At 55.2% G+C, this 27,297-nt stretch overlaps 1 protein-coding gene across 15 annotated transcripts in view; it reads right to left on the reverse strand.

Annotated features, from left to right (window-relative positions):
* Positions 1 to 1,880: 1,880 nt before the first annotated feature.
* The window catches only part of SCARA5 (scavenger receptor class A member 5), an 89,982-nt gene continuing 64,565 nt past the window's right edge, over positions 1,881 to 27,297 (reverse strand). For 6 of the 15 annotated variants that reach the window (XM_090031151.1, XM_090031150.1, XM_090031147.1 and 3 more), the window contains exons 8-9: positions 25,469 to 25,663; positions 19,750 to 20,885 (exon numbers count right to left, since the gene is read on the reverse strand). In XM_090031151.1, coding sequence (XP_089887277.1) covers positions 20,749 to 20,885; positions 25,469 to 25,663 — 332 coding nt within the window. In that variant the 3' untranslated portion in view covers positions 19,750 to 20,748. Of the gene's footprint in view, positions 8,056 to 19,746; positions 20,886 to 25,468; positions 25,664 to 27,297 lie in introns of those variants that run through there. The other 9 variants (XM_090031155.1, XM_090031153.1, XM_090031154.1 and 6 more) reach the window with 5 other exon arrangements.

The following is a 27,297-nucleotide window of genomic DNA, read 5'->3' on the forward strand; positions in this document are numbered from 1 at the left end:
GCGTTTTTCGGTGTTAAACACCATGAGGTTCTCGTCTGCCCATTTGCTGAGCTTGTCCAGGTCAGCCTGGATCACCCGCGTATCTTCTGGCGTGGATGCTTTGCCCCAAAGTTTGGTGTCATTGGCGAACTTGGCCAGTCCACTCCTGACTCCAATGTCCACATCGTTAATGAAGATGTTGAACAGTATGGGTCCCAGGACAGAGCCTTGAGGGACCCCACTGGTCACAGGGCACCATGATGAGTGACTGCCATCGATCACAACCCTCTGGGTCCGACCACAGAGCCAGTTTCCCAGCCAGCGGATCATGGTGGAGCCAAGGCCACAACTGGGCAGTTTGGCCAAGAGGTGATTATGGGATACCAGATCAAAGGCTTTTTTGAAGTCAAGATATATGACATCAATCTCTTCTCCCTTGTCCAGCACTTGCTCCCACCGTGCTTGTGCCGTGCCCCAATGACCCGGGGTGCAGAGCCATGGAGAGGGGAGGGGGCGAGATGCTGCCCTCCAGCTCCAGAGCAAGCCCTGCAGCCGCAGTGAATCCCCTCCGGGTCCGGCGCGTCCTCTCCCCGTCAGCAGCACGGCCAGGTCCTGCTGCAAGAAAACCAGGTGAGTGTCTTTAAAGCACTGTCATATTTTCTTGCATATAACGCGCTTCTGTATGTTGGTCACCCTGTGACTCCTTTATCTGGAGCCCTTCATCCAGTGTTGCCCCCACCTCGCAAACTGCAGAAAGCATGTGGACACGTTGGAGAGAGTCCGGCAGAGAGCAGTGAAAATGGCTGTGGGGCTGGGGGACAGGACTGGCGAGGAGAGGCGGAGGGAACTGGGCTGACTGAGTCTGCGGAAGAGAAGACCGAGGGGGATTGAACAGCAGCCGTCACCTTCCTGCCGGGGGGCTGCAAAGAGGATGGAGCTGGGCTGGTCTCAGTGGGGGCAGACGGCAGGACAAGGAGCAATGGGCTCAAGCTGCAGCAAGGGAAGTTGAGGTTGGATATTAGGAAAAACTTTCTCCTGGAGTAAAGCACTGGACCAGGCTCCCCAGGGAGGGGGTGCAATCTCCATCCTTGGAGGTTTTGAAGCCCTGGGTGGACAAAGCCCTGGCTGGGATGGTGTAGCTGGGGCTGGTCCTGCTTGGAGCAGGGGGTTGGACTACATGTGATCCCCTGAGGTCCCTGCAGTCCTCACCATCTAGAAGTCTATAAAAGCTGCCGACAGGATGCAACACAGAATGTGTGGTGATCTCTGCATAAAAGAAGAACTGGAAATCAGGGGACCTTTCTAGCAGCCTGGGGCAGCCTGCGTGGTCTTGTGCCGACCACCTTGTCACCGGTACAAATGCCTTAACCCCTGCTGTGATATACTAGTGAACCCGAAGCGTGTTGGGACGCCGCTTGTGGACAACACACCTGGCCTCACACGAAATTAGTGTTGGGACCTCCTGGCTGTGACCTTGTCGACACCGTCCTGAGAATTCGACGCTAATGACGCATCGGTGATCTGAGGACAACAGCAATGATAGCACATGCGAGGAGGGACTAACGAGGCCAGGCCTTGAAGGGGGACATAACAAGGGTTTACAACATAGTAAATGGTGAGACAGTCACTTGGGGTTTATTCTTGACTGTCTGCCCCAGACAAGGATGAGGGGGCTCGTTGCCACCAGATGCAGTTTTCCTCCATGAATCGCATGTAAAAGCAGCTTATCCAAGCCCATCATGCCCTGGCCCGCTTGTCTCAGCATCTTGCAAAGGGGCTGGCACGAGGAAACAAGGACCCTGCTTCCCCTGGCCAAGCCCCCTTCCTTGTCCACGGCACAACCCTCTCCCCCAGCCCTGCAAGCCTGAGAAAATAACCCGTTGTCCCAGAGAGCAAGCAAACGCCGCGTGCCTCTTTCCCACCTCTCTGCAACCTTTGCTCGGGGAGGAAAATAAATTGTTTTCTTTATTTAGCCTCCTCTCACCCTGGGTGTGCGGAAAGCCTAGAAAACCTGCTGTTGTGGGGCTGGGGGTTCCCAAATCAGATGTCTAATAGGTCTCAGGGCAGCCAGAAGGAACATGCATGTCCAGCCCCAGATAGGGAAATTCAGCCTGGCTGGTGTCGGTGTCACAGAACAACCCCCCCAGCCCCTCCTCTAATTACAAACCGCTGCGTCCACCGCCCCCATCACAAGCCAGAGGCTTGTTAAAACTGAGCAAAGCAGTTGCAAGTTTTGTGCAAGCAGAAACTCTGTCAAGGGGAAAAGATGTTGAGAAAGTGTGCTAGGAGAAGTCTGCCAGCCTGCCTGTGCCTGGGCACAGAGGGTTGAGAAAAATACCCAGCCATGGACACTGACTTGTGCAAATACTGCGATAATGGTAAAAAATAATGAATGTGCAAGTAATGTGAGGACAAAGGGTCATTGGATTGCGAGACTGTTGGGCTACGGACCGTGCCCTTGCCGTCCCAGAGAGACACCAGACTGTCTGATCGACAGGCTAGGGAGCAAGATGTGCATGCAAAGTACCTAGTGCAAACCACTGATGTCAGGGGTTTGAAATTAGGAACATTTGCTGTCTGCTGAACACAACTACAGCAGTGGAAGGGAAACTCCTGCCTCTGGAGCGTCCTTTCTCTCAACCACCCCCTGCTTCCCGATCCAAGGGTTTGGGGTTGGCACGATGGCATTGTCGGAGCCCTACGCTGATGCATGGATGCATCAGCCCGTGGATGCAGCAGGTGATGCGGTGCCCTGCAAGCTGGCTCAGCCCCCCGGGAGCTGCCAGCACCTGTAGTCTAGCAGCCTGCCTGGGCAGATCGGCCTGGGGACGCTGGCACAGCTCGGGCATCGCTGCAGGCCCCGTGCCTGCGGGAGAGGGCAGGGATGCTCTGGGGGCATCGTACTAGAGCTGTGCCAGAGCCAGGGAACGACCGCAACGCCGACCGCAAGGCCCCGACTCCCATCCACACGTGGCACGTGGTCTTTTGCTGGGGCAGTTTCAGTGGCCAGCACGTTGTTTCCCACTCGCAAACCTCGGCTGGCTCCGGCTGCCTGGGGCTGGGATCTCCCACGCCTCTCATGTTCTCGCCTTCCTGGCTGCGCCGCAACCGGCATCTCAGTTGTTCCTTGCCTTGGAGGAGGACGGACGAGCCTGGCCGACAGCCTGGCCGGAGGGTCGGCGCCCTGGGGGCCCCCTGGTTCTCATGCAAGAAGCGCCCTCCACCGTTACTGGGTTTTGGAGGGAAAGGGGCTTGCACGGAGGCTGCAGCTGAGGCTGGGGGGGTTGTCACGGGCACACTCGGATGAACGGCCAGGCCACGTTATAAGTCGGCAGTGTGCTAGCCTAACTGGTTGTAATTATCTTGAAATCGATGAGCCGTTGACCAGGTCTGAGACTAGGGCCTTGGCCAGCCGCACCAAGACCACACGTGGTTTCGAACGCAAGGGGCCTTGGCCTGAACCTCGCGACCCAACAGACACGATTCCCTTGTTTGTAATTGTTTTAATTGTTAGATATGTAAGTCGTTGAGATTAGCATGGGAAGTAGCAGCAGCAAAGCATTTTGTACATTTTGTTAAGTGGAAATAAAAAGTTTGGTATAACTCAAGCCGCGTCCTTGTCGGTGCCCGCTCCACCGGCCCAGCCACACCTGGGCATCTCTAACCTAGTGCGACAGGGGTTTGAGGGTATCTGGGGAGATCAGTGCGTTCACGCTCGGCTGCTCCATAGGATAACCAATAATGCTTTAGTAGCCATCCACAGAAAGTCCTCCAGGGCTGGAAGGTACCACGGGGAGGAGGAATATAGTCATTATGAGGCTGCAATAACTGTTATTGCAATAATTGTTATTGCAATAACTGCAATAATCATTATTATCCAGCTTTCCCCATCAGCAGCACCTGACTTGAGCACCCGTGCCTGGAGACCGCAGCTGTTCCTGGCTGGGTGAATGCAGCCCTGCCATCTTGCTGACACGTGTCCTTCTTCCTGGCCTTGAGTTTCCCCACCATCTCATCCCTCACTCCCTGTCGCAGTCAGCCTGAGGACACAGGCACCTCTCTGATGCCTCCGATTCAGAAAGAGCCATAACTTGCTTTATACCATTACCAAGGTCGTTCCAGGTAGGATGTCCCAAAGCAGTTAGGATGGGATATGAAAGTCAGGACGGAAGGGGCCGGAGAGATTTAGTGCATCGCCGGGCACTGATTGTGCCTCCGGGGCCCTGCTGGGATACTGGTTTAGGGTCTGGACATGTTAACACCAAGGTAACCTGGGTTAGTTTTCGACTCTGTGTGTGTTACGCGGGTAACGGGTGGACGAGGTCTGGGATAGAAGCAGACACAGGATCCCTACACTGGGATAACTTGTGCCAGTGGGGTTTTGCCCCGATCTTTCCAGGGTAGCTCAGATTCGGATTGCAGGAAGTGTCCCCGGCATAAGCCCGCTCGCTGTGTGCCTGCTCCTAGCTCACATCAAAGGAAAGGTCAGCCACGGTAAGTGTGTTGGGTGTCCATGTCAAGGGATGGGACAGCAAGAAGACGTCACCATTCCCCTCCATGCACTGAGGCAGACCGAACCTGCCTAGACGATGAAATCTGATTTTTTTTTTTTTTTTGCACCGGTCCTGGAAACACTGCAATACCAGGTCACTGCATGGAGTGGATGGAGCACGCTCCAGGTCCACCACCCAACACCAGAAAGAATCTGCTCAATATAAACCTCCTGTGGAGGACATATCAGCGGGCCAAAAGCCCCACATGAGTGGAAGGCAGGGAGAGGCTGCAGGGCCTCCAGTCACAGCCCCGGGAGCGCTGGGTGTAACAGGCAGCACTCGCAGAACCCTCCACGGGCTTGTGGTGATGACGGCATTTGTCATCCTCTTCCCAGAAACACCGCGATGTTGGGTAATATCCTTTTTGGCCCCACCAAGTAGCTGGGAGGACATCCTCTCAGGTCAGCATCTTCCCACAACAGTAATCCTGCCCCCGAGACAGCCACAAATGTTGATTTAATGAAGTGACAAAGCACATGAAACCCACGTAGCAGCTGTTCAGCAATGGGACGGTTTGGTAAATCCTCCCACGCAGGCAGGCTGGGGGCTCCCAGCTCTCTCAGGCAGGGAAGAGCCCAGCTGTACCACAAAGCGTGCAGCCAGGTCGGGCTCCCGGAGAGAAGCAGGTCGGACCCCAGCACCCCTGGTTTCTGTAGGAGCAGGAGCTGCCCCAAGCCTGGTGGAGAGGGAGCCGGGCCCATCCCACAGCTCAGAGCCAAATAACCCCCATCCCCTGCCCTCTTGGTGACAAGCACGCCTGAGCCGAACCCTCCAGGTCCCGTCGGTCAAACCTCCCTCCCACGCCCTGGTGAAAAGGATGCACTCCCTCAACCCACAGTGCACGGTCAAAGTCAACACCCCCACAGCCATCCCTGCCCCTTTCTCCCCGCTGTCAGAGCAGGTGAATATGCAGACAGCAAACCAAGGAGCTGAGCACTGTCAGCAACCGCGTGCAGCCCCTCTCCAGGTCCGCAAGGGACACTTGGGCCCAAGAAATGCTTCTTTGATGAAAATGGTTCATAGATAAAGAAAGGATCTCTGCTGGACTGGAAGAGAGGCTTCTTAGAAGGGTCTGTAAACCCCCCTCAGTGTTGACAATACTTGCAGTTTGTTAGAAGGCAGGGTTAGGGTTAGGGTTAGGGATAGAGATAGGGTCGAGTTAGAGTTAGGGATAGGGTCAGGGTTTCATAGTTTCATAGTAGTTTGGGGTCAGAAGGGACCTGAATAGATCATCAAGTCTAACCCCCCGCCACTGGCTGGAGCATGGGCTGGGATCACATGACCCTAGGCAGGTGATCATCCAACCTCTTTTTGAATTCACCCAAAAGTAGGAGCGAGGACCACTTCCCTAGGAAGTTGGATCCAAATCCTAGCCACCCTAACAGTGTCTCGTAATCTCTAACCAGGACCTGTTCTCCAGCAGCTTCTGGCCACTGTGCCTCATCACCCCGGGTGCTGCTGGGGGGAATAGGATGCTTCCTATTCGCTGCTGATCCCCGCAACGAGTTTGTAGCAGCCACCAAATCCCCCCTCAGCCTCCACTTGCTGAGGCTGAACAGGTTCAGGTCCCTCAGCCTCTCCTCATAGGGCCTGCCCTGTTGCCCTCCAACCAAGCCGGTGGCCTCCCCGAACCCTCTCAAGGCAGGCCACGTCCTTCTTAAAGTGCGGCGCCCAGAACTGGATGCAGTACTGCAATTGAGGCCGGACCAGTGCCGCACAGAGGGGGAGGATCACCTCTCTGGACCGGCTTGAGATGCATCTTTGGAGGCACAACAAGGTGCGGTTGGCTCTGCTGGCTGCAGTCTGGCATTGGCGGCTCATGTTCATGTTGGAGTCAGTAGTGACTCCAGGATCCCCTTCCGCCTCTGTGCGCGCACGGGGGGAGCTCCCCAGCCTGTCCGTGTGCTGTGCACTCCTCCTCCCCGGGTGCAGCACCCTGCATTTACCCACATTGAACCCCATCCTGTTCTCAGCCACCCACTTCTGTAGTCTGTCTAAATCTAATTGCAGCCTCTCTCTCCCTCTGAGCGCGCCTACCTCTCCCCACATCTTAGTGTCATCAGCAAACTTGGACAACGTGTTTTCCACCCCCTCGTCCAAGTCACTGATGAAGATGTTGAAGAGTGTAGGCCCCAGGTCCAAGCCCTGGGGGATCCTACTGTTCATGACCCATCCACCACCACTCTCTGGGTGAGCCCCGTCAGCCAATTTCTGACCCATCCAACTGTGCAGGCATCCGTGCCACAGTTGCTCAATTTATTAATGAGGATGGGGTGAGAGACAGAGTCAAAGGCCTTCTTAAAGTCCAGAAAGACTACCTCCACGGCGACACCGTCATCCAGAGATTTAGTTACCTGGTCATAAAAGGCCACCAGGTTGGTCAGGCAGGACCCGCCCTTGATGAACCCATGCTGTTGCCCCTGGGCATGATCTCCCCTGCAGGCCCCTCACAGATGTGATCTTTGATAATTTTTTCAAGTATTTTCCCCAAGACCGACGTGAGGCTTATGGGCCTATAGTTTCCTGGGTCCTCCTTTCTCCATTTCATATAAACGGGGACCACATTAGCTAGTTTCCAATCTCTGGGCACCTGGCCCATGGACCACGACCGTTCATACAGCCGGGCCAAGGGCACAGCAATGACCCCGGCCAGCTCCCTCAGCACCCGTGGGTGGAGGGCATCAGGGCCCACAGATTTAAAAACAGCCAGCCCCTCCAGAAGATCCCTGACTACATCTGCGCAGACCCGAGGCCTGGCAGTGCTACCCCAAGACTGCCCCTACCTGTGGTGGGAGAGCTGTCCTGGTCCTCGTCCAAGAAAACAGAGGCAAAGAACTTGTTAAAAATTTCAGCTTTTTCGTCTGGCGTAGCCACAAGATTACCATTTGAGTCTAGCAGGGGCCCTACATTACCCAGTGCCCTCTTCTTACTCCCAGCGTATTTGAAGAAGGACTTTTTGTTGTCCTTAATCCTGGTCACTAGCCTGGGTCAGGGTCAGGGTCAGGCATCTGAGGACGAACTGCTTCCGAGCGGCAGGAGCTTTCATCGGAGACAGCCTACTTCGTCAGGTGCTGCAAAGCAGGTTGTTGCCTGTGGAAGTGCCTACCTCTTTCAGCCTATTTCTAACACTAAAAAAACAGACCCCTTTCATTGACTCCCATTAAAACAACAGCTCACACATACCACTTCATTGGGAATTACCTTGAATTGGATGAAGGGGGAAGAGTCCTCTCCAGGCACTGTCATACAGGTGAGGTGGAGCTGCCCTCCATGCTCCTGGGAGAACTGTTGCACAGTAGCTGGCTTGTGGATTCATCCGAAATTTTCCTTCTCGGGCTGTTTCCCAAGCGTCCAGCTCTGGATTACTGCAGATTTCTATTCATCCATCTCAGCTCAGCATCCATCAGTGTGAGTGCTGGAGCCTGGAAGTGGGCAAGGGAGCGTGGACAGGGAGAACACCGCAGGTATTCACCCTGGAAAAGTAATCTGCTGTGCTAGAAGGCATCTATGAGGATTTTTATACCTATAAGAGGAAAACAAAAAAACCCTCACGGTTACAGTGCAATATGGAGCTAAGGATATCCAAAACTGAGAAGCCAGCATGAAACACAGTCCTGTCTTTCTTCTGAGCGAAACCTACTGGAAGGTAGTCAAGGAAAGTCACGGACCATCACAGTTTGTGCCCCCACAAGGGGTTTTTATTACATCGATCTTCACATATATGTTTTTATTCTGGTTATGTGGGTGTGTTAATAATAGATCTATTAGATTATTTCCCCCCTAAAATAAATGCTGTATTCCTTTTTTTACCTTCTGCTTTCTGAGTTTACAGGCCACATTTTTAAGCTTTTCTTTTGTTTTTTTTCCTCCTGCAACCACAAGAGCCGGAAACTAGACTTTAGGAGTGGGGAGTGGGAATCCCTTTTTTTTCTCCTAAGGCAAGCTGAGATTCTCACATCATCACAGGAGTCCAGGAGCTGGAGCTTTGCAGAAAACCCTACTAGGAGGCTCACCATGACATTGCACGGAGGCGGTTTGCTGTAGCCTGCAGTCTGGCAGAAGGCAGGACAGGGCAACACCGTTTTAGGCTAAAATCAGGATTTCCTCCCAGACAAAGCCTGCTATTCTGGGATCCTGCAGACCTGGGAGCCTGTTGTCCCACCTTAAGAAGTATCTTTTTCTACTTTCCCTGCTACTCCCAACCATACTTAATTCCAGTCATTGCATTTCTTGTAAGAGCACAGGAGAAGGACTGTACTCCATTTATTAGCCCATTTTACTTTAAAGCTGGTAGTATCTTTTGCTAAAGGAGGTGCTCCTTGTAACAAGAGTATGTCTATATCGTGATCTCTTAGTCAATTTAGCATACTTTTTCTTTTCAAAGGAGCAGTCATACCTTTAAGGCAGCTATTCTCAACCAGGGTGCCTTCAAGGGGCTGCACTGCTGGCCCTGTGAGATGTGCAACCACGAGTGATTCTTCCCCTCTATTTGTTACTGGTGGTGAGGCCACATCTGGAGTCCTGTGTCCAGCTGTGGCCCCCACTACGGAAAGGATGTGGACACACTGGAGAGAGTCCAGTGAAGGGCAGTGAAAATGGCTGTGGGGCTGAGGGACAGGACTGGTGAGGAGAGGCTGAGGGAAATGGGCTGATTGACTCTGCAGAAGAGAAGACCGAGGGGGATTGAACAGCAGCCGTCACCTCCTTGCCGGATGGTGCAAAGAGGATGGAGCTGGGCTGGTCTCAGTGGGGGCAGATGACAGGACAAGGAGCAATGGGCTCAGGCTGCAGCAGGGGAAGTTGAGGTTGGATATTAGGAAAATCTTTCTCACTAGGATGGTGGTGAAGCACTGGACCCGGCTCCCCAGAGAGGTGGTGGAGTCTCCATCCTTGGAGGTGTTGAAGGCCCGGCTAGACCAAGCCTTGGCTGGGATGATGTAGCTGGGGCTTGCCCTGCTTGGGGCAGGGGGTTGGACTAGACGTGACCTCCTGAGGTCTCTCCCTATCCTCATTTTCTATTAAACTGAGTCACAAAAGAAACCCAAAAATTTCAAATAGGAATCCTGAGTCTTAAAAACATGTTAATTCTGCCCTGTTGTGGAGTTGCTGAGCTGAGGTCCTTGCCACAGAAGAATGGCTCAAAAAGAAGTGAAAACTAAGAGCTGGTCTTTTTGGGAGGGGAGGTGATGGGGGGTGGAGGGAGGAGGGGGCTGCATATATCCAGGAGTGCCTCCAGTCTAGAAAGGATGAGAGCCACAGCATTATTGAGAAACTTTTTAGACTAGCCCTGGTTTTCCTTTATTTCAGCCAGTTTTATATCACCACTGTTGCTTTTATACTTCAATATGCCACATCTGCAAGATGTTGTAATGGAGGAATCTCACTCTTTATCTGAGCATTTAAGAAGGATGTCCATCACTGTACAGCCTATTAAAAACTGGTGGTTTCATGGTCCACTAATCAAGCTAGCCTTTCTTCTGCAATTCTGCTGTCTCCTGGTAGTGTAGCACCAGGGCTATTTCACAGCCCTGCAGACTGGTTTTAACTCTAGCTAAAATCATGAACCTGGGTGTGGAGAGGTGTGACGCTTTGGATGCGCTGTCAAGATGCTCAAGAAAGCTTGACTTTATTTTATGAGTCTGAAAAAGATGTACATTGACTGCAGGACTAAAGAAACATCTCTTGATGATTTTTTGCCAAGTTTGTTGTGTTTTTTGTATATAATGGATGATATAATAAATCAATGCACACATTTATGTCTGTTTTTGCTGTGATCTCAACCTGAATAACATAGTCCGAGGCCCCTAACCTATTAGTAAAGCTTCTAGTTTCTTTTTACCTGGGGAAGATTACAGGTTGTGTCAACATGGAGCCGTGGGGCTGGAAGGGAGCTCCAGGGGTCACGTCTAAGTCCAGCCCCTGCCTGAGGCAGGATCAGCCCTGTCCAAACCAGCCCAGCGGCTAACCTCTTTGTAGACGACACTTTAAAGCAGGTTTAAAACAGGTTAAATGCCTTTTGCACCGGTTTAATGGCATTGCCGTTTGCACATGTGGCAGCGTATTGCACGTTCATGCCAGCTGCTGTAGCACTTTCACCTTAAATGACTTTGGGATGCAGCAAATGACTTTGGGGCATTGCAAAGTAAAACACTTCCAAGGAGTTTTAGTTTCTAAACCCTACAGCCATGGAGGGAAGCACCAGGCCCCAGGCAGCTTTAATTTAGGGGGAATTAAACCCCCATGTCATGTACAAACCCCACCGACTGTAAGGCTGGAAGGGACCTCAGAAGACCATCAGGTCCAGCCCCTTGCACTGGGCAGGAAAGACAAGTGGGGTCATTTCTCCCCAGCAAGGTGACCGTCCAATCTCCTCTTGAAGACTTCCAGGGTAGGTGATTGCACCATGTCTGGAAGGAGCTTGTTGCACAGTCTGGACACCTTGACTGTCAAGAAGTTTTTCCCAGTGTTAAGCCTGAATTGGTCTTCCTGGAGTTTGTGACCACTACTCCTAGTTTTCCCTTTGGGTGCCCAGGTGAACAGTTGCTCACCGAGCCCTTGACGTACTCCCCTGATGTAGGGGTAAGCTGCTACCAGGTCCTCTCTTGGCCTTCTCTTTTTCAGGTTGAAGAGTCCCAGGTCCCTCAGCCTTTCCTCGTATGGCTTGGTGTGCAAGTCTCTGATCATACGGGTGGCCCTTCTCTGGCCTCTCTCAAGCTCGCCCACGTCCTTGTGGGAGCGCGGTGCCCAGACTTGGACGCAGTGCTCCCGCTGCGGTCTCACCAGCGCTGAGTACAGAGGGAGAGTCACCTCCTTGGCTTTGCTGGAGATGCATCAACTGATGCACACCACAGTATTATTTGCCTTACTGGATGCGGCATCGCACTGCTGGCTCATGTTCATACTGTGGTGTATTATTACCCCCAGGTCCCTTTCATTCGTGGTGCTGGTCAGTTTGGTGCTGCCGAGCCTGTAGGTGTGTTGGGGGTTGCTCATCCCAAGGTGGAGCACTTTACCCGCAATCCTCCAATTTTCTTGCGAGGACATTGTGGGATGCTAGATCAAAGCCTTTGGGAAGTCTAAGTATACAACGTCAGCCTGCTCTCTAGTGTCCACTTAATAAGAGCACCCTCAACCCTGACACGACACAAGACCTGACACCCGAACCTGCCATGGGGGAAGCGGGGGGACCACAGCTGCCAATGTCTTGCTGCTGTAAAAGGGTCTTAAGATACATGGGAGATATCCCAAAGGTACCTCCGCCCCCAGCCCCCTCCCGCCACACCAATCTGACCAGGGAGAAAATCCCTTCCTGACCCCAATGCAGCATCAGTCTGACCCTGGGCAGAGGGACAAGACCCTCCAGCCAGGACCCTGCGGGGTGGGTGCCAGCGGAGCATTGGCACAGCCCGGTCCCCATCCCCAGCCTGGGCTGCAGCACCCAGCACCTCTGGGGGGGGCTTAAAACCCGCTGGGACCAACCCATAGCAGAGCACAGACATTGCTGTGTCTACATGGTCCCCAGCAGTGTCTGTCCACCCTCTGCCTGGACACCCCAGGGATGGAGAGTCCTCCCCTTCCCTGGCGTCTCTCCTGCTCCTCCTTGCTCTGCCCGTGCAGACGTGTTTCCTGAGATCCAACCTAGACCTACTGGGCTGCCCCTGGGCTGCATCCTCCTCTCTGCAGCGAGAGAGAAAAGGAGCTTCCCCTCTTGCCTGTGGCAGCCCTGCAGATATTTGCAGTCTGCTGTCCTGTGCCCCCTTCAGCATCTTTTCTGCCAGCTAAACATGCTCAGCTCCTTCAGCATCTCCTCGATCATTTCGGTTGTCTCCCTCTGGACCCTCTCTAGTTTCAGGATGCACCCCACCATCTGCACCCCGTTACAAAGCGCAAGGTCTGCCCACGGCGGCAGGGACGTGGCGGCCTGCCCCGGATCTGAGCCGCACGCACGCAGCCGGCCACGGCAAAAGTTTGCCAGCCGCCACGCTGGGCTGCGGGGCCTCAGCCTCGCCCGAAATCTCCTCAACAGACATATCCACTGCTGAGACTTCATCGAGAGGCTCGCTGCGTGCAGCTGGAAAGCTTTTACAGTCCCTCGTTCCTGACATCCAAGCCTCCCCTCCTCTGTCCCTCCCGGGCTCGTCTCCGTGTGGTTTCAGGAGCCGGGCTCCTCGGCGTTGTGCAGCTGGATGCCCGCGGGCATCCTCTACCGTAGCGCTGGACTCGCTGGACCGCTCCTCTGCATCTTGCCTCCAGTAAAGCCCGGGCTGGGGGGAAACGCGCAGGCTCAGCACAGGTAATCAGGGTGCACGAAGCAGGATTTGGAGGACCATAGGGCAGGCGTGCCTGCTGCTGACGTGTGCCTGTGGGCGCCCCTCTAAACCCCCTCAGCTTTTTCAGGCAGTCTTAGGCCTTGGGAAGCAGCGAGCTGGGGAGAAAGGGAGATGCCTCCTGGCTGTCTCCCCCCCAGCTGCACACCTGGTGCCCCTTCGCTGCAGGGATCTGCCATCACGGGGCAAAGCCCAAACCCGCCGGCTCCGCAGGGCTGGCGGCATCCTCTTACTGACGTTTAGCCACTGCACAGACAGCCGGGACACATCTGGGGGGCTGGAGAGAGACTAACTTCTGTCTAGAAAAGAGGTGCTGGAGGTGGGGGCAGGAGAAGGGCTTACTGGAAGGCGAAGAGAAAGTCAACCGGGATTTGTTATTGACCGTCTCTCTCCAGGCACGATCGAGGGGTCGCAACATGAAACGAGCTTCAAACGGACACCAGCAAGTCCTTTTTTTGTCATTAAAGTGGGGGATTGCAGGCATCAGATGCGGCGGGAGCTGAGAGCTCAGCCAGATCCACCGAGGGACTGGACACGGGCCTGGAGGAAAGGGGCATCGGGCGCTATGGAGCAGGGGGCGAGGGGCACGGCCTCTGACTCAGACCTGCTGGACCCCAAATGCTGGAGGCTGCAAGGGAGAGAGGGACGGGGGGAAAACCCTGCTCTCCCCTCCAGCTGCCGCGTGACATGAGACTGGGCAGGATGGACCCCAGCGTAGGCTCCATCCCAGTGGCGTCCAAGTGCTGCTTGTTGAAGCAAACAGGAGAGCAGAGGGGGCCTGCAGGGAAGTGCCCCCAAAGGCAGCCGAGTACCCTCTCAAGCACCCACCTCTCCATCCCCTTGCATCCACGCAGGCAGGGAACATCCCCCTGTGCTAGGAGAAGACGATGCTGGAGACATCTGCCCAACAAAGTCCCCTTCCACCCAAAGTGACTCGCTCCGGACCACACAGAGAGACCGTGGCTAACCACTCAACGCCCCCACGGCTGGCATCACTCACGAAACTTCAGAAAGGCCCCGGGGAAAGACACGCTTGTACTGATCAGAGCCAGGCCTTGTCCTGGGGCTGCAAAGCATCCGTGTCCCATCCCAGGCCCAAGCCCCAGGGTGGGACCGTTTATCAGTCCTGCGCTATGGAAGTTGTTTAAAACTCAAATAAACCAGCACATGGGTGCCTTCTGGGAAGAAACACTTGCTATTACTGACTTAACAAGCAACCAAACATGCTCAACAAAATGTTGTTGCTTTCAGGGAGCGGGGGGTGGGCTGCTGAGGGTCAGAGGTGCTGGGTCTGCAGCCCAGGCTGCGGGTGGGCACGGGGCTGTGCCAGTGCTCCTGCTGGCACCAACCCCGCAGGGGCCTGGCTGGAGGGTCTTGCCCCTCTGCTCCGGGTCAGATTGCTCACCGTATTTGTGGCCCCTTTGGTCGGACTGGTACATACTGGGGGGTTTGCTTTCTTTTGTAGTGGGGGCACGGCCTCTGTCTGGGGTCTCTCGAGTGCATATTGACAATATTTCGTGGAAGCAGGACGTTGGCTGCCGTCTCTGCTGCTTTACCTGCGGCTGGTTCGAGTGTGATGTCTGTGTTGTATCTGGGTTGACCATCGTCTTGTTGCAAAAAATTGCGGTTTGTTTCTTGGAGGCCACTAAAATCACAGACACACACTTATTAGATGGCACAAAAGGTATATTTGCAAATAGGGTCAGAGCAGAGTCAAAAACTCAGATTACTCTGAATCCACCAAGGAATTTTTGCAGGCTGTATTTATCTTTTTCCTCTTGGGCACGTGTGCAGAAACAGGAACTCTTACAGCTCACTTCCATTTCATACAAGCATACATGTGGTTACATCACTACATACATCACATGTACATTATAATTAACTACTTAAGTATGCAGGGCGGAGAGGTAAATATGCATCAGCTAATTGAGCATGCTCAGAGACTACTATAGGTCACCAAGAGTTTAATCCCCACCCCGCTTTCAAGGACACAGTCAGTTGAATTCCAGCTTCTGTAATCTGCATGAGAAAGGCTAGGGAGAAGCTGGGGGAGAGTCTGCGATTTAGTATGAGAAGAGCTGTGGCAAGGCTGGGCAAGGAGAAAAGTCCTTGGCAGTGTTTCTTTCTTATTAGGCACAAGATGCAAGCTGTGCATGTCTAACAATACTCTATTTCTAACAGTCTGATGATTCAGAGGAGGGTTTGCACAGGGCTTATTCTGCCTCAGGCAGGGGCTGGACTGGATGGGACCTCTAGAGCTCTCTTCCAGCCCCACTGCTCTTGGAGGCTATGCTGTATACTGCTCAAATACACTTGCTAAAGCACTGACCAGCAAACCTGACCCATGCATGAAGCCCTAACACAGGCAGAAGCTGCAACGTGCCAACGGGTCAAATGATGGCACAAGATGTGCAATCTTATCATGAGATGGGTGGAAGAGACAGCTGTGTTGGGCACAGGATGGTCCAGTGCCTGCATGATGATAAGATGAGGGCATGAACACTCAGAACAGGATGCCCAGGAAGCAAAGCTGTAGCTGGGATGCAACACAATGCGTTACGATCGCTGTATAAAAGGAGAATTGGAAACTGGGGGAACTTTGTAGTGGCCTGGGGGAGCCTGCGTGGTGATGTGCCAACTACCTTGTCATAGCCTGAACTCCTGGTCTAATATACTTCTTAGTTCAAAAGGTGTTCAGGCTGTGCATGTTGAGAATAAACCTGGTCAAATCTTTGCCATGAACTGAGCTAGCTTTAAGACAAGACTGACGCTGGGATCTCTTGGCAGCAGCTTTTGCTGGCCCCACAATTCCCGAGACTTCAACACGTGCAACACATCAAGAGGACCCGACACAAGGAGAAAGCAATGAAGACATGTCCCAGCAGGAGCATTGGCACAGCCCAGTCCCCATCCCTAGCCTGGGTCGTAGCAACACCCAGCACCTATGGGGAAGGTGAAAAAAAATCCCTGATGTAGCTGCAGGAGGGGAAAAAATTCCCACTCGACCCCATGTGGCAACCAGCAAAGCCCAAAGGCCTGGAAAATCTCCATAGCAGAGCACTGACATGGCCGGTGAGCTTCTTTAACAGGTACACGGGTTAGGATCCAGACCTTTTCTGTGCCAGGCTGAGCTGTGAATCAAACTCCTGTGATTCATAGGTACGTGGGTAAAAAGGCTGGGCTTAGCTTTGCATTGCTAGGCTTGCAAAGCGTACTTGAGATGCCTTTCAGAAGGGCTTTCCTACAGGGTCAGCCCCTGATAGCGTGTGTATGTGTGTGTATTACCCTTTTATATTTTGGCTTATAAGTCCCCCCCGCCCCAATAATGATGGTGCCAGTAATACTAGCCAGTGGATCTGGTGCGTGGCCTGCCTTTAAGACAAGCCATCAAGCCTTAGCTGCTTGTGTTGAGCCGTGGGCCACACATGAAAGGAGCATAAAACAGGCGTGTATAAGCACGCGCAATGCTTGCTCCCTCTCAGTCGCTGCAGCACTGCAAGGAAGGGCTGGCAATGTATATCCTGTGTGTTAATTGGTTTGGGTCCTTACAGTCCTACTCAATACACTAACGAAGCTAGCAGGGCAAATCTTGCAGACTTTTATTCACATCACAAGCAGGGTGGACAAAAGATTAAAAAAAATTTTTTTTTTAGTCTTAACCATGACCCTCTTGGCTGTGCCTGTTGGAGAGTTTTTAAATATAAGTTTCCCCATTTAAACACATAAGCATCATGCTCTGTGTGTCGGCTGGTCGCTCACCCAGCTCCCTCATCCAAGCTCGGAGTTCAGGTTTCCAGCTTATTTTACCTGGGGCAACCCTGTCTCTGCTGCGTACAAAGCAAATAGCAGATGAAGCCAAAAGCTGTGGTCTTTCTTCAGGCCTAAAGAACCCCTCAACATGCCAGCCTCCTCTCTCTGCCTCTGGAGCAATTAACTGTCTCTGTAGCTCCGGTTTCATTTGGTGGCCGGCAGGTCCAGCTGGCCCCAGGTGGACTCTTCACTGCTGACCGCTTGCAGCAAGCCCAGCACCTCCTTACAATGTGCCTCACCCTGGTGCTTAGGAGCTGATCAAATGGGCCTTGTTCTGTTTTCAATCTGGAGAAAGAGTTGCATGACTTTTTTTAACCCTCGGTGAAAACTTCCCTGCATCCGGTGAAGTAGGTGTGTTTAGGATAGCTCGGGCCCATCCGAACCTGCTCGTCTCCGGACCTGCCTTCCACCCGAGCAGTCGCATGATACATCTCTGTGAATGTGCATGCGTGTCTTTCTCTTGCAGACGGACTCTTGATGAAATCATATTCCCTCCTGCCCTGTCTCTGCTAGAAGAGCAATCCTATTTGTGGGCAAAGTATTTTTGGGGGGCCTCTGGAAAGCAAATAAAGACATGCTAAAAGGGTTTGCTCCTCTCTGTGCTACATAGGATCGTCCATTGTCCTCAAGCCAAGAACCTCCCAGCACCTTCACTAGTGAACAAAGTGAAGCAGCTCACCTGTGTCCCGCGAATTGTCCCGCGTTATGGTAAAGGGCAGGCCAAACCGGCACGTGGCCACATCTACGTGTCAGGCCCGGGCCGTTCGTATCGCCGACCAGCCTGGCTGCTAGACCTGGGAGCTGGCTTGGCCTCTCCAACGCTCATTCCCGCCCCTGCCCCTTGGTCACCTCCACCCTGTCTGCAGCATCTCACCCATCAGTCCCACTTGCCCTTGTCTCCTCCAGTCCACGCTGGGCTCGCAGGACCTCGGGATCTCCAGTCCTCGGTACATGCTGTGATTCATTCGTAGGCTCTGCACTTCCCCAGGACTTTCCACCCACGGTTTTCAAATGCTGCCCAGTTTCCAGCTGGGCTTCTGCTGGCACCGGAGCCTCGGGCCGAGTTGCAGCGGCTGGACTCAGAGCCTAGGAAAGTCCCCGTTAGGGTTAGTCCTGAGCTTACATGCTCAGGGCTGAATGGGAGCAGCGAGTGGGAAGGACACCTGCCCCCCCCCGCACTTAGGTGTGCAGGGACCGCGGGGGATTTTGCCTTCCTATCATGGGGTGGGGGCACCCGCAGTGCCACAGGCTGCCTCTGTGGCTGGGGGGAGACGCAGGGATTTGCTATGCTATGGGCTGTCTGCTGTGAATTATGCTTGAATACCAGGGCAGGGCACAAGGGAGAGCTGCAGGCGGGGCTGGAGAAAGGCCGCGCAGCGAGAGACGGAGGGGGGTCAGGCAGGCTCCTCTCAAGGAGCAATCACAGCCTGGAAGACCCTACGTGGGGAGGAAAGCCTGAGGACAGCCGGGCTCCCTCGGAGCAGAAGGGAGATCCCCATAGCAGAGCACAGGCATTGCTGCACCTAGATCACCCCCACCAGTGTCTGACCCCCTCTCCTTGATATCTCCAGTCATGCAGAGCCCCCGCCGTCTCTCCCACCACCTCCCCGCTCTGCTAGGGAAGAAGCTGGGACAGGGGCACCAACGTCATGCCAAAGGACCCCGATATTGAGGTGAGGAGGGAGAAAGTGCTGTGAGGGCTCCTTTTCTGCACCGGGATCTTTGCCATCGCAGGGTCACTGAGCTGCGAGGGGCCATGCAAGCGTTAACCCCCCCCACACACACACTGGGCCATACTGCAGCCCAATGTGGTGCTGAGCATGTTTTGGAGGACTATCTTTTGGGCTCGGCTAACCTGTGGGATGAAGACTCATAAGGAAACTCCCGGTGGCTTCAGAGAGTTCACCCCGAGGCACGCGAGCCTCCTCCTGCACGGCCTCGCACCTCTCTTGCCTCTCTGGGGTTCATCCAGGGGCATGTGTATAATGCCCCAGCCCCGCACCCCCTCCCATATCCCGTGGGCCCAGGCTGGAGAGGACCCCCAGAGCCAGCGGCCTCTCACAGTCATCCCAGGGCTCCCCTGAGCGCGGCTCGGGGCTGCGTTTCTGTCCTGTACGTCTCCAGAAGCAGGGGCACTTAAGGAACTAGGGACCCCCCAGCCCACAATATGGAGATCTGCAGAAGAAAATAGGCAGCATGAGGCCTCACCAAAATCTGGGAGCTCCTGAAACCACAGGCCCCGGGTCAGGCATGGCACGATGTGATCCCAAGCCAGGGCTCTGGGAAGGAAGGCACTTGTTCAAGGTGCGCTAGACTACGCTACACCCACTGACAGTATGTGGGTGTCTGAAGCGGCTTTCGGTGTCCTCACCTGGAACAACCTCAGCATTGGCAATAGCCCCAGATTGAGCTCCAGCTCAGGCAGGAGGAGCCCTTGCTGGCTCTTGCCCTGGCGCCTTTATGTGGGGAGCCGTGAATCCTAAAGTCAAAGAGCAAGAACAGCTGTGGCTGGGCTGAATGAACCGCACAGCTCTGTGCTCAGAGACACAAAGTCATAGACCTCGGGAGGGTTGAAGGGACCTCGGGAGGTCGCGTCTAGTCCAACCCCCTGCTCCAAGCAGGACCAGCCCCAACTACATCCTCCCAGCCAGGGCTTTGTCCACCCGGGTCTTCAACACCTCCAAGGATGGGGACCCCACCACCTCTCTGCAGAGCCTGTGCCAGGGCCTCACCACCCTCCTAGTGGGAAAGTTTTTCTCAACATCCAACCTCAACTTCCCTTGCTGCAGCTTGAGCCCACTGCTCCTTGTCCTGCCATCTGCCCCCACTGAGACCAGCCCAGCTCCAGCCTCTTTGCAGCCCCCTGGCAGGGAGGTGACGGCTGCTGTTCAACCCCCCTCGGTCTTCTCTTCTGCAGACTCAATCAGCCCATTTCCCCCAGCCTCTCCCCACCAGTCCTGTCCCCCAGCCCCCAGCCATTTTCATTGCCCTCCGCTGGACTCTCTCCAATGTGTCCACATCCTTTCTGTAGTGGGGGCCCAAAATTGGACACAGGACTCCAGATGTGGCCTCCCCAGGGCTGAATAGAGGGGAAGGATCACTGCCCTCGATCTGCTGGAACAGCTCCTCCCAATGCAAGGTGGAGCTGTATTTCTTCCTGGCCCCAAGGGCACACTGCTGGCTCCTGTACAGCTTCTCGTCCCCTGTCCCCCCAGGGCCTTTTCTGCAGAGCTGCTGCCCAGCCCATCCCCCCAGCCTGCACCAGGCAGGGGATCGCTCCCTCCTACGTGCAGGACTTTGCACTTGTCCTTGTTGATGCTCATGAGATTTCTTTTGGCCCAATCCTCCAATCTGTCTAGGTCATGAATCCTAGCTTGACCCTCCAGCATAGGTAGTGGTGGAAAGGACAAGCCCTACCAGCCTCTCTAACAGCTCTTGGCCTGTCTTCCACAACCAGTGCCCAGCAGCTCCCAACCCCACTCACCCCAACCACTGCCAGGTACTGCCACGCTGGTAACTACAGAGTAAAAAAGAGACATTTATTTCTCTAATAAAAGTGGCGGTGGAAGCGCAGGCTGCGGCTGGCTAAGCGAAACGGTAGCAGAGACGTCCATCTGGGGCCAGCTGAACGATAACTGGTCTTTGCCGGATGCAAAGTCTGCGAGCCGCGGCGCCGGTTTGCAAGCCAAGTCCTGCGAGCTTGGGGTGAGACATGCGCCAGCTCCCTGCTGAGATGCCCACACACATTACAGGCCTGTAGGCAAGGGAAAGGGGTGCATGGCGATACATGGCTGTGCATCCTTAACTTTGGCCTAGAAGCTCGCGAGAACAGCAACGCGAGGCGGGCCCCGCGTGGTGGAAGGTCGCCCGCCCCGCGCCCCTCGCTGCAGAGCACTCGAAGGGGACGGGGAAGGAAACGGAGTCTCCGGCGAGCCCCGCAAGGAAGGCTGGCGGTGCAGTCCTAGAGCAGGCGGCTGGGGGAGCGACGAAGGCGCCCCCCCAGCCGCGTCCCTTCCTCGCGGCACCGTCCCCTCCCGGCCGGAAGCTCTGGTCGCACGACGGCCACGCGCTCCGCCCCGTCACGGCGTGAGGCACCGCACGCCAGCGTCCTCGGCGTGGCCGCAGTTCGTCTTCCCCCAGCTGGAGAAGCTGCAGTGGAAGAGGCTGTCCTCGGTGCCCTTGCAGGCGACGTCGTCCATCCAGATCCTCCCCGAGCCTGCGGACACGTGGGGACAGGGGCGTGAGCGGCGAGACCGGGGGGGCTCTTCCAAAACGGAGCAAGACATTTGCGCGTGGCGTCGGCCCGGCAGCAGCACCCTGCCCCGCTTCCCAGCCCCCCACACCTTGCACGACAGTGCCAGAAGAGGGGGGAAGCGTGGGTTGCTGTGAGCATCGCTCTCACCCCGCAGACACGGGCCCCTTCTCGTAGTCTCCTGCCCCCGGGCCGTAGCAAGAGTCTAGTCCTCCCAGCTGGGCTAAAGACCGTATTTCCTCGCCGCAACACACCCCAAAATATCATCCACACCTTGGTTCGGCAAGGCAGAAAGAAGAGTACAGGTGAGGACCTGCATTACAGCGGCCGGCGCGTTGTTCTGCTGCCTGTGGCTCCCTGCAGAGTTTACGTCTGGTTTCACCTGGGAAGTGCTTGAGCCTGGCTTGACTGTATGTCTCACATCTAATACACACTCCAGTTTTCAGGAGCTTTCAGGCGTGTGCTTATATGGGAAAAGAGGGTGCTTTTCCACACCTCGGCAACCCCATGCCTACTCCTTTTGGTTCGGGCAGCAGGGGTCAGCTGGTACCCCTGGCCCTAAAAGTGGGGGATGAGCTAGTGCCAAGGCATGGACAGACGGTGCAGAGCAGAGTGATCTAAGCACCTGGAGACCAGTGTGGTCCCATGCAGCCTCACCCCTGTTCAGGGCAGACCAAGCCCCCTGCGCTAGGTGCTGCACATGCGCATGGGCAGAAATAGCCCCGTCCTGGCATGCGTAGCAGCTAAGCAACTGGGGCAAAGGGACTTGACCGCGGTCCCCACTTAGGTCAGTGGCGTAGTCCCAGTGCAGCGCATTAGCCATTAGTCCACCTTACCTCCCCACTCCCGCCCCGTCTGCTTGTATCCCGTCTCTCTGGTGTCTGCTGCCACCCGCATGCTCCATGTAACCCCAAGACTACCCACCAACCGCCCGTGCCTCCTGGGCTGTGTCCCCACTGCAGAGGAAGGTAAAACCCCCTGGTCTGGACCAATTCGACCAGGCGGTGGAAATCCTTCCTGGTCATTCTGACTCTAAGTGGAGGGGCAAGACCCCGCGTGGCCTGTCCTCCAAGCCCTCCGTCGTTCTGCGCACGCGTGGCTGTGCGGGTGCCGGGCCGTGCAAGGGAGACGTGGGGCTGTGTTGGGGGTCGGGGCCACTGTCGGGGTCGGAGCGATTGTGCACGTGCTGTTGTGTTCGTGTGTGTCAGGGATGTTTGAGTGAGCGAGGGGCTGTGGGGTGGAGGCTGGGCTCTGGGGAAAGAAGGGGCAGGAAATGCTTAGAGCCAAGGCCTTGAAGGGCCCGGCTTCAGGTCCCTGCTGTGGCACTGATTTCCCAGGGGGCACGTGCATGTGTAAATGGGACCAGGTCTCTCATTCCTGTCCTTCCGTCCCCCACCTGGGTGGCAGGACAGAGGCCCCCTCTCAGCATCTCCCTGGGGCATGTCGGCTTTCGCTCCACCCCACAAAACACAGCAAAGAGCTGGCCTGGTGACGCTCCTCTGGTCTGCTCCTTGTGCTGAACTGCGGGAGAAGCTGGGGCCTGCCTAAACCACCCCCGGGTGCTACCTGCCTTGGTCTGGAGCATGGCTTGAGGCGGAGCTGCCAACGCATCTCTGTCCTGGCTTGTGCTCCAGGCACGTGCATAGGTTTTATGTCCTGGAGGATGATGCTGGGCCCTCTTGGAAGGGGAAGGTGCCCCTGAACAGGGGGCCCTACGCAGCCAGGCAGGAGATGGCTGAGATTTCACAGTGGCCAAGGGAATGGGGCACACGACTTGCATTGGGAATCAGGCACCCAACAGCACCATGACGCCCCTTGTAAATGGCTCTCAGGAGCCCTGGCATCAGAGGGGGCCGCTAGCCCCACCAGCCTGCACTGCAAGACCCAAGTGACCTGGCTCCAAATCCAGGGCTCCCAAAGGAAACCCTGCGCAGGACGCAGACGCCCCGGGAGTCCGACAGAACCAGCGGCCGTGGACAGCTGGAGACGGACTCGCCTTTCCAGAGGGTTTGTCTGGGTGGGATCAAGGCCTGAGCAGGCTCCACTGGCTCGTGCTGCTGCTTCAGGTCAGTGATTCCCAACCAGGGTGCCACACACACAGGGGATGCTTTCATGGGTCCCTGTAATGTAAGCACCGTTCTGTGGGCTAATATGATTCGCAAGACAAGGCCCCCCCCCAAATTGAAGGACATTTTGAAACGCAAAGTCTTTGCCAATCGAAATCCCCGCGGGGCTTCATCTCAGAGCAGCCGGCACCTTCCAGTGCCAAAGAATCGGCTCCTGCCTCCGAACCAGAAAGTTTTGAGAAACCTTTTTTCCAACACGGAAGGAAAAGGCACATTCTGGGAGCTCAATAAAAGCAGGGGGGCATAGCGGGTAACCCGCTTTGTGCTATGGAGAGGTCGGGGGGGAGAAAGGTGAAGCAAGCTCCATATAGCGATGGAGAAACACGAAGGCTTAATAAATATTGCCCAAGGAAATAAAGGAACGGTGGGAGACGGAAAGGAAGAGGAGACCGCAGTGACCCGGGGAAGGCAGCGCTGCCAAGGGAAGGCGGGGGTCTGGTTCGACATGCGTGGGGGCTTGGCTGCATGTGTCCGTGTTCGACAGGGGACGCAAGGAGCTGGATTCAAGAATAAATTAAGTTAAAATGAAGCAGTCCAACTTGGTCGAGCTCTTCCCCCTCCCTTTGCTGGGGCTGCAAACGCCCCCCTGACGCACAGAGGCGGGGGCCAAACAGCCCATGGGCCCCAAAGATACATTTGTTGGTGGAGGGAACTTGCACCCCGAAAATGCTGCTGCGAGGATCGGTGCCTGCCTGCCGGAGCTCGGACCGTCCCCGGTGCCGGGACCCACGGGGGCTTCTCCAGCACGGAGCCTTTCGAGGGGTGGGGGTACGCACGGATGTGTGTGCGTGCATGTGAGGGTGTGTGTTTGTATGTGTGCGGTCTGTGTGTGTCTGTGAGGGGGTGTGTGTGTGTAAGTGTGCATGAGGACTGTGTGTCTGTGAGGGTGTGTATATGTGAGGATGTGTGTTTGTGTGAAGGCATGTAAGGGTGTGTGTGTGTGTGTGTGTGTGAGAGAGAGAGAGAGTGGGTGTATGAAGGTCTGTGTGTGTGTTAGGGTGTGTGTATATGTGTGAGGGTATATGTGTGTGTGTATGTGAATGTGTCAGGGGCTGTGTTTGTGTGCATGTGAGGGGGGTGTTTCTGTGTGTGTGGGTGCATGAAGGTGTGTGTTTCTGCATCTGTCTGTGTGTGCATGTGTGAGGGGGGGTGTGTGTGAGGGTCTGTGTTTGTGTGAGGAGGTGTGTCTGTCTGTGTGTGTATACACAGTGCGTGAGTAAGGGATGCAGTGGAGCAAAGCAAGAAGCCGGGGCTGGACAGGGCAGGGCTGAGAGGGGCCAGGGATCTGCTCGCACACGATCCTGCAGGCACATGTCACGATATTTGCCGACACCCACGCCGGAGGGTGACGAGAGCCAGCCCCGAATCGCAGCCCTTCGAGCATCCTTCGCCCTCTCCCCCGGGAGGCTCCGTGGCCCTGGGTGGAGACGAGGCAGATCTATTTCCCGCCCTCCCCAGCTGCAGGTCCGGAGGGCAGGTCGCTGGTGGGGAGGCAAAGGCAACCAGCCTGGGGGGTGAATGGCCCCCACGGGGGAAGGAGCCACGGAGCATGCGGAGCGCTGCAGCTCAGCAGGGCGGGATCACAGAAACCCAGAGCCGCGGGGCTGGGAGGGAGCTGCTGAGGCCACATCTATCCAAGCCCGGCCTGAGGCAGGATTGGCCCTGTGCAAACCAGCCCGGACGGACCCAGTGTCCAATCTCTGAGCAAAACTACCGGCCCAGCACCAGACATTGCACCCAGCCCTGCCCCGGGGGAAGCAGGGGGACCACAGTGCCCAATGCAAAGGGGGTTAATATATGCTCAAGAAACCCCCGGCAGAGGCTGCAGAGGGAGGCAATCCCCCCCAGTCCGTGCCAGTCTGACCACAAGGGAAAAATTCCTTCCTGACCCCAGATGCAGCATTGGTCTGAACCTGAGCCCGGGGCAGGACCCTGCGGGGTTGGTCCCAGCAGGAGCACTGGCACAGCCCGGTCCCCATCCCCAGCCCGGGCTGCAGACGGCACCCAGCGCCTTGAAGGGAGGCTTAAGATATGGAGGGGAGGGGGCAACCATAAAAGCCCAGAAGCCTGCGAAATCCCCACAGTAGCAGCCAGACATCGCTATGCCTAAATCATCCCCCACCAGCGTCTGTCCACCCTCTCCAGTGATGCAGTTGCCCCTTCCCTGGCGTCTCTCCCACCACCTCCCTGCTCTGCTAGTGCAGACATGTTTCCTGAGATCCAACCTGACCCTGCTTTGCTGAAACTTCGAGCCATCGGTCCCCGTCCTGCTCTCTGCAGCAGGAGGGAACTGGTGGGAGGGAGAGAAAGGGAGGCACCAGGACACTGAGTTTGCCCTGACAAGGCCCCAAGAGATGGGGGTGAGGGCAGTGGGACACAGCCAAGCCTTGGGGGCAGGGGGCTATCAATGCACTCACTCACCTTGGCCAAAGCGGGCCATGCGGTGGACTTCCTCTGCGCCCCGGAAACCCAGCATCCGGCACACCACGTCACCATCCTTCTTGTCCCAGCCGTCGTCACACACCGTGCCCCAGCGCCGGTCGTAGAGCACCTCCACCCGCCCCTCGTGGGGGCCGGAGCCATTCACCAGCCGGACCGGTGGCTCCTCTGCAGCTGCTTCAGGGCAGGGAGAGAGAAAAAGAGGGGCAGTGTGGGCACCTGCTCCAGGGCACCCTCCGCCATCACCCAGTCCTTTCCCCCCCAAACCTGGTGCTTCACCATCCTTCTGGCTAAGGGCAGGGCTGCCACATCTCTCTGCCGCTCAGAGAGCCACAGGATCCAGTGGGGCCTGTGACCCACGCGCCGGTGGGCAACAAGAGCTTGCCCTGTATGAGTGAGCCTGTTTCCGTTCAAGTCAATAATATAGGGCACATCTACATTTGATGCTTTAATGTGCATTAGCCTAAGTTAATGCACATTAAGGATGCACGTCTACACATGTGCATTCTTAATGCACATTAAAATGGCAAATTTAGGTTATTTGCACCTAAATTTGATACCTGCAAATGCAGGTATCATATTCAGGCATGATTACTTAAAGTGCATTAATGCATATGTAGACGCGTTAAAGTGCATTTAGTCCCATTAATGCCATTTAATGCCTGTATGTGTAGACACCTGCCTAAACCCGCTTAATGTGCATTAAATTTAGGCACACTTAAGTGTACATGCCCATAAAGTCCTAGAGTCCTAGAGACGCTGGGCTAGAAGGGACCTGCAAATGTCATGTCTAGTCCAACCCCTGCCTGTGGCAGAATCAGCCCTGTACAAACTTGCCCAGACAAATTCATAACCCCAGAAATCATTGAAAAGCTGAAGGAATGGGGCTAGCAGGGAGCTCCAGGCCGTCACATCTAGTCCAACCCCTGCCCGAGGCAGAATCAGCCCTGTCCAAACCAGCCCAGACCAAAAACAGTCTCCAACCACTTCGTAAACACAACCTTGATGCAACACAAGACATCACACCTGAACTTGCTGGGAAAGCAGGGGGACCGCAGCAGCCAACGTCCTGTTACGGCAAGGGTTATTAATATACACTTGACTGATCCCAGGTAGATGGCCACAATATTGTGGGACCATGGGAGGATCTAGGATTTGGAGAAATGAGGTGGAGATAGTGGGGTGCATCATTCCATACAACACAACACATTTTTCTCCAGGAAAAATTAAAATGAAAGCTTTACTAATATGGTAGGGGCCTGGGGCTGTATTATTCAGGTCACAGTGGAAGCAAAAACAAATATAACTTTATTGGAAAGTGCATTAATTCGCCGTACCATCTATCACATATAAAAACACAATCAACTAGGCAAAACTAATCAACAGATGTTGTTTTAGGCCTGTGGTCATTCGAATTAGAATGGACACCTCTTACTGATTCATGAAACAGTCAAGCCTTCTCGCACATCTTGACAGCGCACCCAATGCTTCCCTAAAAGTTATTTCCACAACTGAGCCAACAATCACCGGAGTTAATCTTTTGGCCCCTGAATTATTTTTTAGAGTTAAAGACAACCTGCAGGGCTGTGAAACAGGAGCTGAAGTGAGAGGGGCAGTGAACAGACAGCAGAATGGCAGGAGAAAGGGTAGCTTGATTAGTGGAACATGGAGACTGTCACGAAGCGGGGTCCTAGGAGTGGCCATGACCTCTCCGGACACCCCCTACCGTGCCAAGTCCGAGATAAAGCACCCTTGTTCTTGCCTGCCACGTCTTTGATGTTAGGTATTTTATAAGGGAGGCTGCCTTTTTG

Source organism: Crocodylus siamensis, chromosome 1 (assembly GCF_052110815.1).
Source record: "Crocodylus siamensis isolate JL-2025a chromosome 1, ASM5211081v1, whole genome shotgun sequence".
Taxonomy (NCBI): domain Eukaryota; kingdom Metazoa; phylum Chordata; order Crocodylia; family Crocodylidae; genus Crocodylus; species Crocodylus siamensis.